We start from the raw sequence: 13,424 nt of genomic DNA on the forward strand, positions 1-13,424 counted from the left end.
CTTCACCTCCCATTTGCGCCTCACTTTTTTTTTTTTTTTTTTTGAGGCGGAATCTAGCTGTGTCGCCCAGGCTGGAGTGCAGTGCCTTGATCTTGGCGCACTGTAACCTCCGCCTCTGGGTTCAAGCGATTCTCATGCCTCAACCTCCCAAGTAGCTGGGACTACAGGTGTGCGTCACCATGCCCAGGTAATTTTTGTATTTTTAGTAGAGACGGGGTTTCACCATGTTGGCCAGGATGGTCTTGATCTCTTGACCTCATGATCTGCCCGCCTCGGCCTCCCAAAGTGCTGGGATTACAGGCATGAGCCACCGCGCCCAGCCTTTTTTTTTTTTTTTTTTTTTTGAGACAGAGTCTCGTTTTGTTGCCCAGGCTGGAGTGCAGTGGAAAGATCTTGGCTTGCTGCACCCTCCGTCTCCTGGGTTCAAGTGATTCTCCTGCCTCAGCCTCCCAAGTAGCTAGGAATACAGGCATGCACCACCATGCTCGGCTAATTTTTGTATTTTTAGTAGAGACAGGGTTTCACTATGTTGGCCAGGCTGGTCTCAGACTCTTGACCTGAGGTGATCCGCTGATGTTGGCCTCGTGAAGTGCTGGGATTATAGGTGTGAGCCACTGCACCCAGCCTATTTTCTTTTTTTTTTTGAGATGGAGTCTTTCTCTGTCACCCAGGCTGGAGTGCAGTGGCATGATCTCAGCTCACTGCAAGCTCTGCTTCCCGGGTTCACTCCACTCTTCTGTCTCAGTCTCCCCGGCAGCTGGGACAAGATGGCCTATTTTCTTAAAAACCAAAAGCAATCTGCAGATTGGGGAGACACTGCCTCTGGTGTAAATTGCACCACATTCTGGAGTAGAGGGGAGCTGGCTTAAACAGGAAGTTTCCTCTCTAGCTCTCAAATAGGTCTACATATGCAAATAAAGGATTTACATTTCAGTCCCAGTTGGCTGAAAATAACTGAGTCCTGATTGGGTAGTTTATTTGTTTCCTTCTTCTACTTTCCTTTCAGGCTCCAGGGGTACACGTGCATGTTTGTCATTACACGGGTAAATGTAGGAAGACCCCCTGAAACTATTGCTACGGAATAAAAGATGAAATGCTCCTGATTATTGTAAATACAAAATTGCGTGCAGGATTGCGTAAAGACAATGCCAGGTGGGACTGCCAGAACGAGCCAACAGTGCTTGATGTGCTTCCCCCTGCAGAGAGCCTATGAATGGACGTGCAGTCAGGGAGGTTTCACATCACCAAGATTCCCTATCCCAGAAAAGCAGATGTTCATAACTCTGGGAATGGAATGCGACCCTTGTGGAGAGCCTATAAATGGACGCATGGGGGGTGCCTGTCCATATGGATAAGATAGGGCTATAACGCCCTCATCTTGCCACGGCTCTTCTAGGCCTCTTTAGGGTTAAGGCATACTCCCTTCTGAGAATTTCTGGTCTAACCATTGTCTAGCTTCACGTCCTATTTCCATGGATTGTTTGTAACCAGCTTTTGTTGCAATTGTTACTGCTGATTAATATCTTGCTAATCATAGGTTATGGAAAGATTGTGTTTCTGTTGGAAGGCTCAGTTAGAAATTACTGATGCACACACTATACTGTAAATTCTTATCTCTGTATACTGTACTTCTACATACAAATGTACTGTACTTCTACATACAAATGTTATGTTAAAGAATTACTTCATCCCCATGTGACCATCTCACCTCATAATCAAATGACCCTAAATCCCTCACTAACCTACCCCCGCCCTCACTAAACTTAATAATAAATGCTGGTATATCCAGTGCATTGTTGGCACCACGAGACCAGAAGGCGGTGACTCCCCTGGACCCAACTTTCACTATCTTGTGTGTGTCTATTATTTCTCAACCTGCCGATACGCCTGGGAACAAAGAGAGAGCCCCGTTGCATTGCGGGCTGCTGGCCAGATCCCACAATAGTCAGGAGTTTGAGACAAGCTTGGCCAACATGATGAAACCCTGTCTCTATTAAACATACAAAAAAATTAGCTGGGCATGGTGGCGGGTGCCTGTAATCCCAGCTACTTGGGAGGCTGAAGCAGGAGAATCACTTGAACTCAGAAGGCACAGGTTCAGTGAGCTGAGATTGCACCACTGCACTCCAGGCTGGGCAATGAGCGAAACTCTGTCTCAAAAAAAAAGTTTACTCTGTTAGTTTTAAACACAGCATATACACACTGCTGATGTGAATATCTTTAAATGAAAAGCAACTGGTAATTTATATCAAAATTATAAATGCACAAGCTCATTGCCCCAGAAATTCCAATTTAAAAAATTTAACCTACAGATAAATCCACACAGCTGTGAAATGACATGTGTTCATGGCTGTACATTGCAGCATTGTTTATAATAGCAAAAGATTGGAAGCACATGGTGCTGGCATGTGCTTCTGGTGAGGCCTCAGGAAGCTTACAATCATGGCTGAAGGTGACAGGGATCCAGCATGTCACATGGCGAGAATAGGAACAAGAAAATGAGGTGGGGAGGTCCCAGTTTATCACCAAGGGGATGGCGCTAAACCATTCACAAGGGATCTGTCGCTATGATCCAATCACCTCCCAACAGGGCCCACCTCCAACATTGGGAATCATATTTCAACATGAGATTTGGAGGGGTCAAACACCCAAACGATATCACAGTCTTAATATCCATCAATAGAGGGTTGGTTAAATAAATTATGGGGCTGTGTGTGGTGGCTTGCCCTATTATTCCAACACTTCGGAAGGTCAAGGCAGGTCCGTCACTGGAAGCCAGGAGTTTGAAAGCAGCCTGGGAAACATAGCAAGCCCCTATCTCTACTTAAGAAAAAAAAAAAAAGTACATCGATAATCTGAATACTATGCAGCTATAACAAAACACAGGAAACGTTTATGCATTGATATGAAACAATCTTCAAAATCTATTGGTATATGAAACAAGTCAAAATGCAGAATAGTGTGTAAAGAAAGCTAAAATTTGGCCGGGTCTGGTGGCTCATGCTCATGAACCTAGCACTTTGGGAGGCCAAGGCAGGAGGATTGCTTGAGGCCAGGAGTTCAAGACCAACCTAGCCAACTTAGCAAAACCCCACCTCTATTAAAAGAAATAATAAAGAAAACAAAAATTTGTGTTAACAAAGGGGATAACAGTATGCATGTGTATATTTGATTGTATTTACATAAAATAGCTTTGGAAGGATAGGGGAGAAGAACTGAGAGGCTGGGAATAGGGGTAAGAGAGACAAGTTTTACAGTTTGACCTGTTACACTTTTTTGGACATGGGATGTTGTTGTTGCCCAGATTGGAGTGTGCAGTGGCAGTATCTTGGCTCACTGTAGCTTCTGCCTCCCAGGCTCAGGTGATCCTCCCACCTCACCCTCCTGAGTAGCTAGGACCACAGGTACATGCCACAACATTGGCTAATTTTTGTATTTCTTGTAGAGATGGGGTTTTGCCATGTTGCCAAGGTTGGTCTCGAATTCCTGAGCTCAAGTGATTTGCCCACCTTGGCCTTCCAAAGTGCTGGCATTACAGGTGTGAACCAGCATGCCTGGCCCCTTTTATACTTTTTGAATCTTGATGTTTGAAGTATAACTTACTCAAAATAAATAATGAAAATGAAAATAAAGCACAATGACAAAAATTAAAAACATGCCTTAGCAAAAATAAAAATAAAACTAATGTATACACAAAATCAAAACATACAAACTAGCCAGGCCTGGTGGCTCATGCCGGTAATCCCTGTACTTTAGGAGGCTGAGTGGGTGGGTCACCTGAGGTCAGGAGTTTAAGACCAGCCTAGCCAACATGGTGAAACCCTGTCTCTACTAAAAGTACAAAAATTAGCCAGGCGTGGTGGTGGGCACCTGTAATCCCAGCTACTCAGGAGGCTGAGGCACAAGAATCCCTTGAACCCAGGAGGTGGAGGTTGTAGTGAGCCGAGATCACACAACTGCACTCCACCCTGGGCAACAGAGTGAGATTCTGTCTGAAAAAAAAAAAAAAAAAAAGAAGCAAAAACAAAACATACAAACTATAGTTGGGTATAAGATTAAAAGAAAAACCCTCCCTCCTCCATATTCCATGCATTTATTGTATTCTATTTTATTGAGGCAGGGTCTCACTCTGTTGCCCACATTGGAGCACAGTGGTGCCATCGGTTCACTACAACCTCAGACTCCTGAGCTCAGGGGATCCTCCTGTCTCAGCCTTCCGAGTAGCTGGGACTACAGGAGTGGGCCACCATACTCAGCTCATTGTTAAATTTTTTGTAGAGACAGAGGTCTCCCTATGTTGCCCAGGCTGGTTTCAAACTCCTGGCCTCAAGTGATCCTCCCACCTCAGCCTCCCAAAGTGCTGGGATTACAGGTGTGAGCCCCCATGCCTGGCCTCCACCCATTTAAAAAGATTTTTCTTGTTTTTCTTCTTTTTTTTAGAGATAGGGAGCTATGTTGCCCAAGTTGGTCTTGAATTCTTGGGCTCAATCAGTCCTCCCATTTTGGCCTCCCAAAGTGCTGGGATTACAGGCATGAGCCACTGTGCCTTGCTGCTTTTTGTCTTTTTGTTTTTACAGAAAAGGTCTCACTATGCTGTCCAGGCTGGAGCGCAGTGGCTATTCACAGGCATAATCATAGCTCATTGCAGCCTTGAACTCCTGGACTCAAGCAGCCTTTCTGCCTCAGCTCCTCAAGTACATGGGATTACAGTCGTGTACCACCACACCCAGCTTAAAAGGATATTTGTTGTATTTTATCTGGCATTTCTGGGTGTTTTTTTTTGGTGCACTTATTCATGCCACAAAGTAAGTGGTACTTATGTAAGTGTACAGTGATTTACCAGGTTCCTTTCTAACATAGCTTGCTTAAATTCACAGGTCGACTAATGTTTCATTTCATGTGCACGCTAAGTGAAGCTGGTTAGTGATGACCATAAGCAGGTGCAGAAGCTTTCACTATTTTACTTATTGTATCAGTACTCCTGATTTTATAAATGATGAGGTTCATCAACCCCATTCCTACTCAAATCTCCTGATAAACTTGGGTATAATAGGGCTTCATGGGGATCCAAACATTTTTAATAATGTTTTGAAGCATATTGGTGTGGGACAAACAGCTCAGGCTACCCCAGAGCCCCACAACCAATGACTTAGAAAAGTCTGTGTTTTATAGTGGGAAATGTTTGGCTTATTTAGTCCTTCACATCGGAAAGGGAAGTGTTTTTTCTCAGTCTTTTTGGTATTAACAAATACCTTTTATGTTACTATCTATCCCCTCTGCCCCTCTATGGACTCTTATTTTGAAAGCAATATCCAGTGGACAGCCAGCATTTGTTACATAACAATTAATCTTGACCTTAGGACTTGTTGTTCTATTAGGTTGGTAACTTTATCTGACCTACCAATCGTATTGCTGTCTTGTCAGTCCATCAGTTTTGAGAAACAACTGTACACGTCAGTGCCCTGACTTGTGCTTGCTTTTCTTTTTTTTTTTTTTTGTTTCGTTTTGTTTTTTTAGAGACATGGTCTTGGTATGTTGCCCAGGCTGGACTGCAGTGGCTATTGAGGGGGGTAATCATAGCACATTTGTAGCCTTGAATTCCCAGGCTCAAGTGATCCTTCTGCCGAAGCGTCCTGAGCAGATGGGAGGCGTGCATCACTGAGCACAGCAGATTTTACTAAATTGGTCTAGTCCTAGCTCAGTAGTTCTTTACTTAGCACAGAGGGGGCTTCTTAGAATCTCCTAAACTTGATCTTAGCCAAATGGCCAAGAAGCAATCCTTAGAATCTTCTAGGAGAGCCTTTCTAAATGCTGATACTGCAAACCAAAAAGTATATGAAACAGATCTCAATTAATTTAGAAGTTAATTTTGCCAAGTTTAAGGACGTGCATCATCTTTGGAGACAGGTCCGTGCCTTTCTCCAAAGATGACTTTGAGGGCTTCAGTTTTTATAGCGGAAGGGGCAGATATTGGGGAAGGATGAATAAATTTAAAAAAGATGTGGGTAGATAAGAGGCAAACGGTTGCATTCTTCTGAGTCTTTGATCAGCCTTCACATGTGAGAGGGGGGTAGAGAAATAGTCACTTACGCATTCATCTAGCTCAATGAATCTGCATTTTTACATAAGATAAAATAAACCTGGGGGCCGGGCGCGGTGGCTCACGCTTGTAATCCCAGCACTTTGGGAGGCCAAGGTGGGTAGATCACCTGAGGTCAGGAGTTCCAGACCAGCCTGGCCAACATGGCGAAACCCCATCTCTACTAAAAATACAAAAATTAGCGGGGCGTGGTGGCGCGCGCCTGTAATCCCAGATACTCGGGAGGCTGAGGCAGGAGGATTGCTTGAACCCGGGAGGCGGAGGTTGCAGTGAGCCGAGTTCGCGGCATTGCACTCCAGCCTGGGCGACAGAGCGAGACTCAGGTCTCAAATAAACAAACAAACAAATAAACATGGAAGGCTGTTTCTCCCCGGTTTGCTGGAATAAAGTCTCTGTCTTCCAAATTCCTTTTCGGAGAACTTTTGTTCACAAGATTAAAAAAGAAGGTCAGGCAGCTGGTGACGGAGCCTGGGTTTTTTGATTTAGACATTGTATCCATGTGTGAGATCCTGCCCATCCCCGCTTTCTTGGTGTCCTGTGAGTTTTAATTCATGAATTCACTCTCAACTGCCACCGCTAACAGGACACAGGCCAACTCCAACACGAACCCCAACGGCTCTCCTCAGGGTCACCTTTCATGAGTCCGCTTTCCGGCCAACCCCTCCTCTCAATCTTAGGCCCCACTGCAAGCCTACTCCCGCTCACCGTACAGAACCTAAGCACAGGATCAGAGATGGGAACGGGCTGACTCAGTTCCACGCCCAAGTCCGCAAATTAGGGCTTCGGCTGCCTAAGGGCTAGAGAACTCTCCCCGCCCCACAGGACGCGCCCCGCCCGCGCCCCGCCCCCTCCTCCTCCCCCCACGCACGCGCACTCTCACGCGCCTGTGTTGCCGCCAGCGGCCCTGCCTTCGGGCCTCAGGGAGCTCTGGTGCAGTCTCCGCCCGTCAGAGCCGGCAGTCGTCCGCGGCGCCCGCCCCGGTCCCGCACTGGTGCAGCCATGTCCTCTTCCCAGTGGGAGCCTGCGCCCCTGCGCCGGGTGTTCGTGGTGGGGGTTGGCATGACCAAGGTAAACCGAGCAGCGGCCCCGCTGGCCCGCTGAGGCTCGGGGGCGGTCGGTGCCTGGGTTTCTCTGTCCCTCCGGTCTCCTAGCTTCTGCTGCTCCGCGCGTGGGGCATCGACGTGGCGACTTGGTGGCTTGTAATCTGCGGAATCTCTGGGGTCATAGCGTCTCGGGCTGGTTCCTGCGGCCTTCTGCTTCCTCCTTCCCTTTTCTTCTGGTCAGAGTTCAAGAAGCAGCCCCGAGATAATCCAAGGATCTCACCTCTTTAGATTCTGAGCGGAGTCCCAAGGTGTGTGGGCTGGCTTGCCCCGGAGGGAGGCAGGTCGCGAATGCCGCCTGCTCGGCCCTCCCAGGAGCAGCCCCCACAGGAGCCCTCGTAGAGACAGCTCCAGGTGTGGATGGCGAGGAGAAACGCTCCTGATGCCCAGCGCCCGGCCCGAGTGGCAGATTCTGGCCTCCCTCTGTCCCTCCAGTGACTGCTTGGGACCCGGACGCCGCAGGTTCCCACGGCCGTTTTCCCCTCATCGCCCGCATGCTCCTTAATGCCAAACTGCCTTTCGTTTCTCCCCGGACGCAGTTGTCTGATGCCTCTGTTGCTTTGCTTCTGTTCTGTTTGTACCGTGTATCTTCACCTGTTAACTTTTGTGCATCCTGAAAGGATCCGTTCAGATCGGATCTTCTCCAGGACGCCTCGGATCCTCCTGACTTTCCCTTAGAGCCTTGCACTGTGCTTACCTCTGTCCTGCACTTACTGTGCTCTGCAGTACCGGGCAGTACCGAAGCTCGTATGCGTCTGCGCGCCCCCTTAGCATGGCAGCTCCTCTAGACCGAGTACCTGGCTTATTCACTGCTGTGCCCCTCGCCCTGAACGTTCCTGATGCCTGAAGACCCTCAGTGAATGTTAGTTGAACAATACTAAATGGATATGCTTTGTGAAAGAGTTCTAGGGAGAGTTCTATTTCTGAGAAAACAGCCCTAAAATGTTTATTATTTTACCAGTGGGCTGAGCATACCTAATACAGTCCAACATGTAAATAGGCCGAGGCCGGTGGCTCACGCCTGTAATCCCAGCACTTTGGGAGGCCAAGGCAGGTGGATCACCTGAGGTCAAGATTTCGAGACCAGCCTGGCCAACATGGTGCAACCCCATCTCTACTAAAAATACAAAAATTAGCCGGGCATGGTAGCATACGCCAGCTATTCGGGAGGCTGAGGTGGGAGGATTGCTTGAGCCTGAGAGATGGAGGTTGCAGTGAGCTGAGATCACGCAACTGCACCTCAGCCTGGGCCATAGAGTCAGTCTTTGTCTCAACAAAAACGAAAAATATCCATGTAAATGGAAAAGTGGACCAATCCTTATGAAGCAGAAGGACATCATCCTAGTGTTTCGCAGAAGGGGAGGCTTCTAACACAGGTGGACAGTAAGATCTTTCGAAGTAAGGTATTAATGCAGTCAAACCTTCCTCTGGCTGCTGAATGCCTGATTATATGTGCTGTATGGAAAAGCACAGTTGTCTAAACCTTTGGGAAATAGATGTATTCCTTTTTCCTCAAGTTGGGAGGTAGAGGTTGGGGAGGTGTTACAGTCCAGAGGAAAGTGGTGAGGAGTTTGGGTAGTGCCATTAATGATGTGCCTATTTGGCCAGTGTACTTTCCTATGGGTCTGGTCTTCTGCACCTTGGGGCAGAGTTTGATGGAGGAGGGAGAAATATTGACCAGACAACACTGTAACACTTTTTTTTTTTTTTTGGAAGGCAGGGTTTTGCTCTGTCAACCAGATGGGAATGCAGTGGTGCAATCATAGCTCACTGCAGCCTTGAACTCCTGGACTCTAGCGATCCTCCCGCGTAGCTAGGACTACAGGCATGCTACCATACCTGCCTAATTAAAAAAAAATTTTTTTTGTAGAGACAGGGTCTCACTACTTACTACTAGATGGGTCTCATTTCTACCATATATTACTGTTATAATTTATCATAATACTTTATTTTTATTTTTTGAGACAGAGTCTCACTCTGTCCCCCAGTCTGGAGTGCAGTGGGGCAATCTCAGCTCACTGCAACCTCTGCCTCCCAGGTTCAAGTGATTCTTCTGCTCAGCCTCCCAAGTAGGTGGGATTACAGGTGTGTGCCACCATGCCCAGCTACTTTTTGTATTTTTATTTATTTTATTTTTTGACACAGATTCTTGCTCTGTCGCCCAGGCTGGAATGCAGTGGCGCGATCTCGGCTCACTGCAAGCTCCTCCTCCTGGATTCACGCCATTCTCCTGCCTCAGCCTCCCGAGTAGCTGGGACTACAGGCGCCCACTACCACATCCGGCTAATTTTTTGTATTTTTTAGTAGATATGGGGTTTCCCCGTGTTAGCCAGGATGGTCTTAACCTCCAGATCTCGTGATCCACCCGCCTTGGACTCCCAAAGTGCTGGGATTACAGGCGTGAGCCACCGCACCTGTGGCCGTCAACAGATTTTTAACACAACTAAGTCACAGCTGCCATCTGGCTGACAGCAAAAGCCTCTTCACTTATGCTGCCTATCTCCTGATATACCCTCTTTTCATCTACTTAAATTTTATCTTTCAAGAACTAGTCTAAGTCCCATACCTTCTTAAAACTTCCTCAGACTACTCTAAGTTACACTGGTCACCTTTTTTGAAATTCTGGTGCCCTTATAGTCAGAACATATAATTTAGCACTTCAGTTTTCTAGTACTTTTATGTGTGGTAATTTCATGAAATACATTTTACATCACAATCCAGTACACACATACAAAACTTATTTGTAACAACTGAAACAATTTGTTAAAACAATGCTTATTACATGTGGTGAACTCTTGGTATCCCTAAGGTATATCTTAAAAAAAAAAAAATTGCTGCTTAGCTGGATGTGGTAGCTCATGCCTCAAATCTCAGCACTTTAGGAGGCTGCGGCAGGTGTATCTCTTGAGCCCAGGATTTGAGAACAGCCTGGGCGATATTGGCAAAACCCCATCTCTACTAAAAATAAAAAAATTAGCTGGGCTTAGTGGCGCACACCTATAGTCCCAACCACTCGGGAGGCTTAGCTGGGAGGATCACCTGAGCCTGGGAAGTCGAGGCTGCAGTGAGCCCTGTTTGAGCCACCACACTCCAGCCTGGGTAATGGGAGGAGACTCTGTCTCAGAAAAAAAAAAAGTGCTGCTCACAACCTACTAAATTGATTTGGTCATCATCTAATAAGTTCAAATTTCAGTTTGAGAAATATTACATTATTTAATTCTCACCATGTAATGGATTTTTATATTCATTCAATTATCTGACTCTGAGGCTCAGAGGGGCTAAGTACTTTATTTTGGTGCAGCTTTTAAGTTTTGGAACTGCCTTTCTTAAAATCTTGTGCTCTTTCCATGCCATCTCTACTGTATATTACTGTTCTAATTTATCATTGAAACATATATTCAGTAAATATTCTATGGGTTATATGCTAGAGATGCAAAAATGAAAAAAACAAAGTTCGTGTTTTAAAGAAATGTCTAATCTGGAGGAGAAAAGAATAAACCAGTAGTTTAAATAAGATTATTTGAGATATCTGGTTAAACATGGCAGATTGAGAACATGAATTTATCTCTGTTGGTGCTTTCCATATCCCACTAAAGCAACAATAAGGAAAGAAAATGATATTAATCCACAAGGGCAAAGTGAGTAGGAAAGGAAACAATAGCTGAGAGATAGTGGAAAATTTTTGGAAGATTCTAAAGTTGATGGAGAAGTGGTCACTGACTCAGAGTAGAGGGACCACTACCTAAGTTCCTGAAGAGGGGTTATACTGGTTGAGTCTCCCAGCAGAACTCCAGAAGGCCCAAAACTTGGATATACTAGGTGCCAGGTAGGGTGGGAAAGAAGAAAAAGACTATTCTAAGGAACAGTTAGGTCCCAAGATGTCTTTTATCACCAGGTGACTTTACCTTTTCTTAGCAGAGTATTGGAGACTTTTTCTCTGGGGAAACTGAACAGATGAAGAGGCTCTAGAATCATCTGAGCTGTTAGGCCCAAGTTGAAAAAAAGGGAATTAAATTGAATTCTGCATGCTAAAGGGTAGTAGTACTTCCTAGCTGTGAGAAGCAACACTGGTAGTCACACATATACTACCTTCCTGGCAGAGATTTGGAAAATTATTTGAAACGGCTCCAGAGAAAAGCCAGCTTGCTACTCCATCATCTTGTAGTGAAGATCAGCAGTTGATAAGCTTCATTCATGCAGAGAGCTTCCTTCAGGCTTTTAATTGTTTTAATTATGAACAAATAGCCAAGGATCACCAGATATTCAAGGAAAATTTCCAACAAGACAACCTCAACCCCCCACTCAAAAACAACAAAATACTAAGGAAAAAATTTGGAAGAGGGATCAGAAGACACTTAGGGAACAAAAGAAAACCTAAACTGCAACAACCTCAGGGAGATAAGTGAAAATACTACATCTCTGAAAAAAGAACTGAATGCTATTAAAAAAAAAAAAGACATAGGAAAGAGCTCTTAGGAAATTAAGCATATTTTGACCAAAACAAAATATTCAATAGAAGATAACGTAAAGGAAATCTGGAAAATGGAGCAAGAACAAAGAAATGGGTATTAGGAAAGAAAATAAAATTAAATGACTAATAAAAAAGATCCAATATCTAGTTAATGAGTTCTAGAAAAAGAACCGTGAACACAGAAGCTAGGAAATTATCAGAGAAATAATAGAGAATTTTCCGAACTGAATTTTTCAGTTTGAAAAGCCAATCCAATGAATAAAAAGAAAACTCATATCAAGGCACATTATCATGAAATATCAGAACCGTAGCATTAGATTTCTCAACAGAAACCCTGGAAGCTACAAATGACAGAATAATGCTTTCAAAATTCTTAAGTAAAATTTTTTATCCTAGAATTCTATTCCCTAATAAATAATCCAAATTTGGGGGTAGAAAAAAATTTTTTAATGTAAGCACTAAAAAATTAACTTTTTACACATCCCTACTCATAAAGCTAATTAGAGAATGAATGTGTCCACCAAAATGGTGGAGTAAACCAAGGAAGAAGATACTGGATCCTGGAAACAGGGTAACATAGAATAGTGAGAAAAGCCCCAGGATGGCATCTGTGCAATGACTCAGTTCGGAACATGTTCTGGGTGGTTCCAGGAGGGAGGTCTCTAGAAAAAAACATTTTGACTATGTGGACTATGGTTTTAGGAGAGATTTTAGAGGTGAGTATATTAGAGTTGGAGTTAGGCATATAAAAAGCAAATGAAATACATGAGTTAGGCAAATTAAACTCAGTAATTATGTTACTGAGCATTAGCATTAGTATTGTTATGAGATTATTATGTGTGTAACATGGCTTAAAATACATAAATAAATAGAATTCTACTTCATCCCTTGGTGCTTGAGAATTAAGATTCTTGGTGGAGAAGAAAAGAGATACAGATGTAATACAGAAGGGAATAGGTAAAAAATTCTATAATTCTGAAAAAGTATTAGTATAAACTTTAATTAATATTTCATCTTTAAACATTTTTCTGGCTCTGTCCACTGAAGAAGCTTAGAAATAATGACCAAATCTGTTACATCCATACCATTGTGATCTTAAAATTCTTTTTCTACTAGAAGAAATGGCTGGTTGCAGAAATTGCTTATTCCACATAGGGCAGGAAATGTACAACGTGAGTCTAGAATATTTTGTCACTCCTAATTGCAAGGAAGTTATCAAAGCCTACTTGAGTGATGCCGAAAGGATTCAGGAGCCAACCTGTAGTTCTCACTTACCAAAGCTGAGAAAATTTGAGCTTTAAAAAAGATAGTAATTGCAGTTGATTAAAACCCATCAGGCTGGGCATGGTGGCTCATGCCTGTAATCCTAGCACTTTGGGAGGCCAAGGCTTAATTAAGCCCAGGAGTTTGAAACCAGCCTGGGCAACATGGCGAAACCTTGTCTCTACTAAAAAAAATAAAAATCAAAAATTAAGAAAAAAAACCCATCAAGTATGTGTAAACATGAGTTTGTGATAATATTTTAAAAATCAACTAATTATACTCTTTGGAGGATAACAGGGAACCTACTCATTGTCTTGAAAATTGACAAAGGGAAACAATCATATGTTTATTGTTTTCCTGTATGAACTATATCACTGGATAATTAAATAGTAGATGAGGAGTAGTGTCTTCTATAAACGTATTTAAGTAATAACTGAAAAAGAAATGACAGAACATTACCATCATTTTTGACAGCTGCCAATGAATTGAT

At 44.0% G+C, this 13,424-nt stretch overlaps 1 protein-coding gene and 1 pseudogene across 3 annotated transcripts in view; one reads left to right on the forward strand and one right to left on the reverse strand.

Moving 5' to 3' along the window:
* Positions 1–4,835: 4,835 nt before the first annotated feature.
* On the reverse strand, positions 4,836–6,160 carry LOC115836691 (annotated as a pseudogene).
* A 229-nt stretch (positions 6,161–6,389) lies between these two features.
* SCP2 (sterol carrier protein 2) overlaps positions 6,390–13,424 on the forward strand; it is a 129,392-nt gene continuing 122,357 nt past the window's right edge. For 2 of the 3 annotated variants that reach the window (XM_030818833.1, XM_030818834.1), the window contains exon 1: positions 6,390–7,168. In XM_030818833.1, coding sequence (XP_030674693.1) covers positions 7,100–7,168 — 69 coding nt within the window. In that variant the 5' untranslated portion in view covers positions 6,390–7,099. The remainder of the gene's footprint in view (positions 7,169–13,424) is intronic. The other variant, XM_030818836.1, reaches the window with a different exon arrangement.

The sequence above is a fragment of the Nomascus leucogenys genome, chromosome 9, assembly GCF_006542625.1.
Source record: "Nomascus leucogenys isolate Asia chromosome 9, Asia_NLE_v1, whole genome shotgun sequence".
In the NCBI taxonomy this organism is placed as follows: Eukaryota; Metazoa; Chordata; class Mammalia; order Primates; family Hylobatidae; genus Nomascus; species Nomascus leucogenys.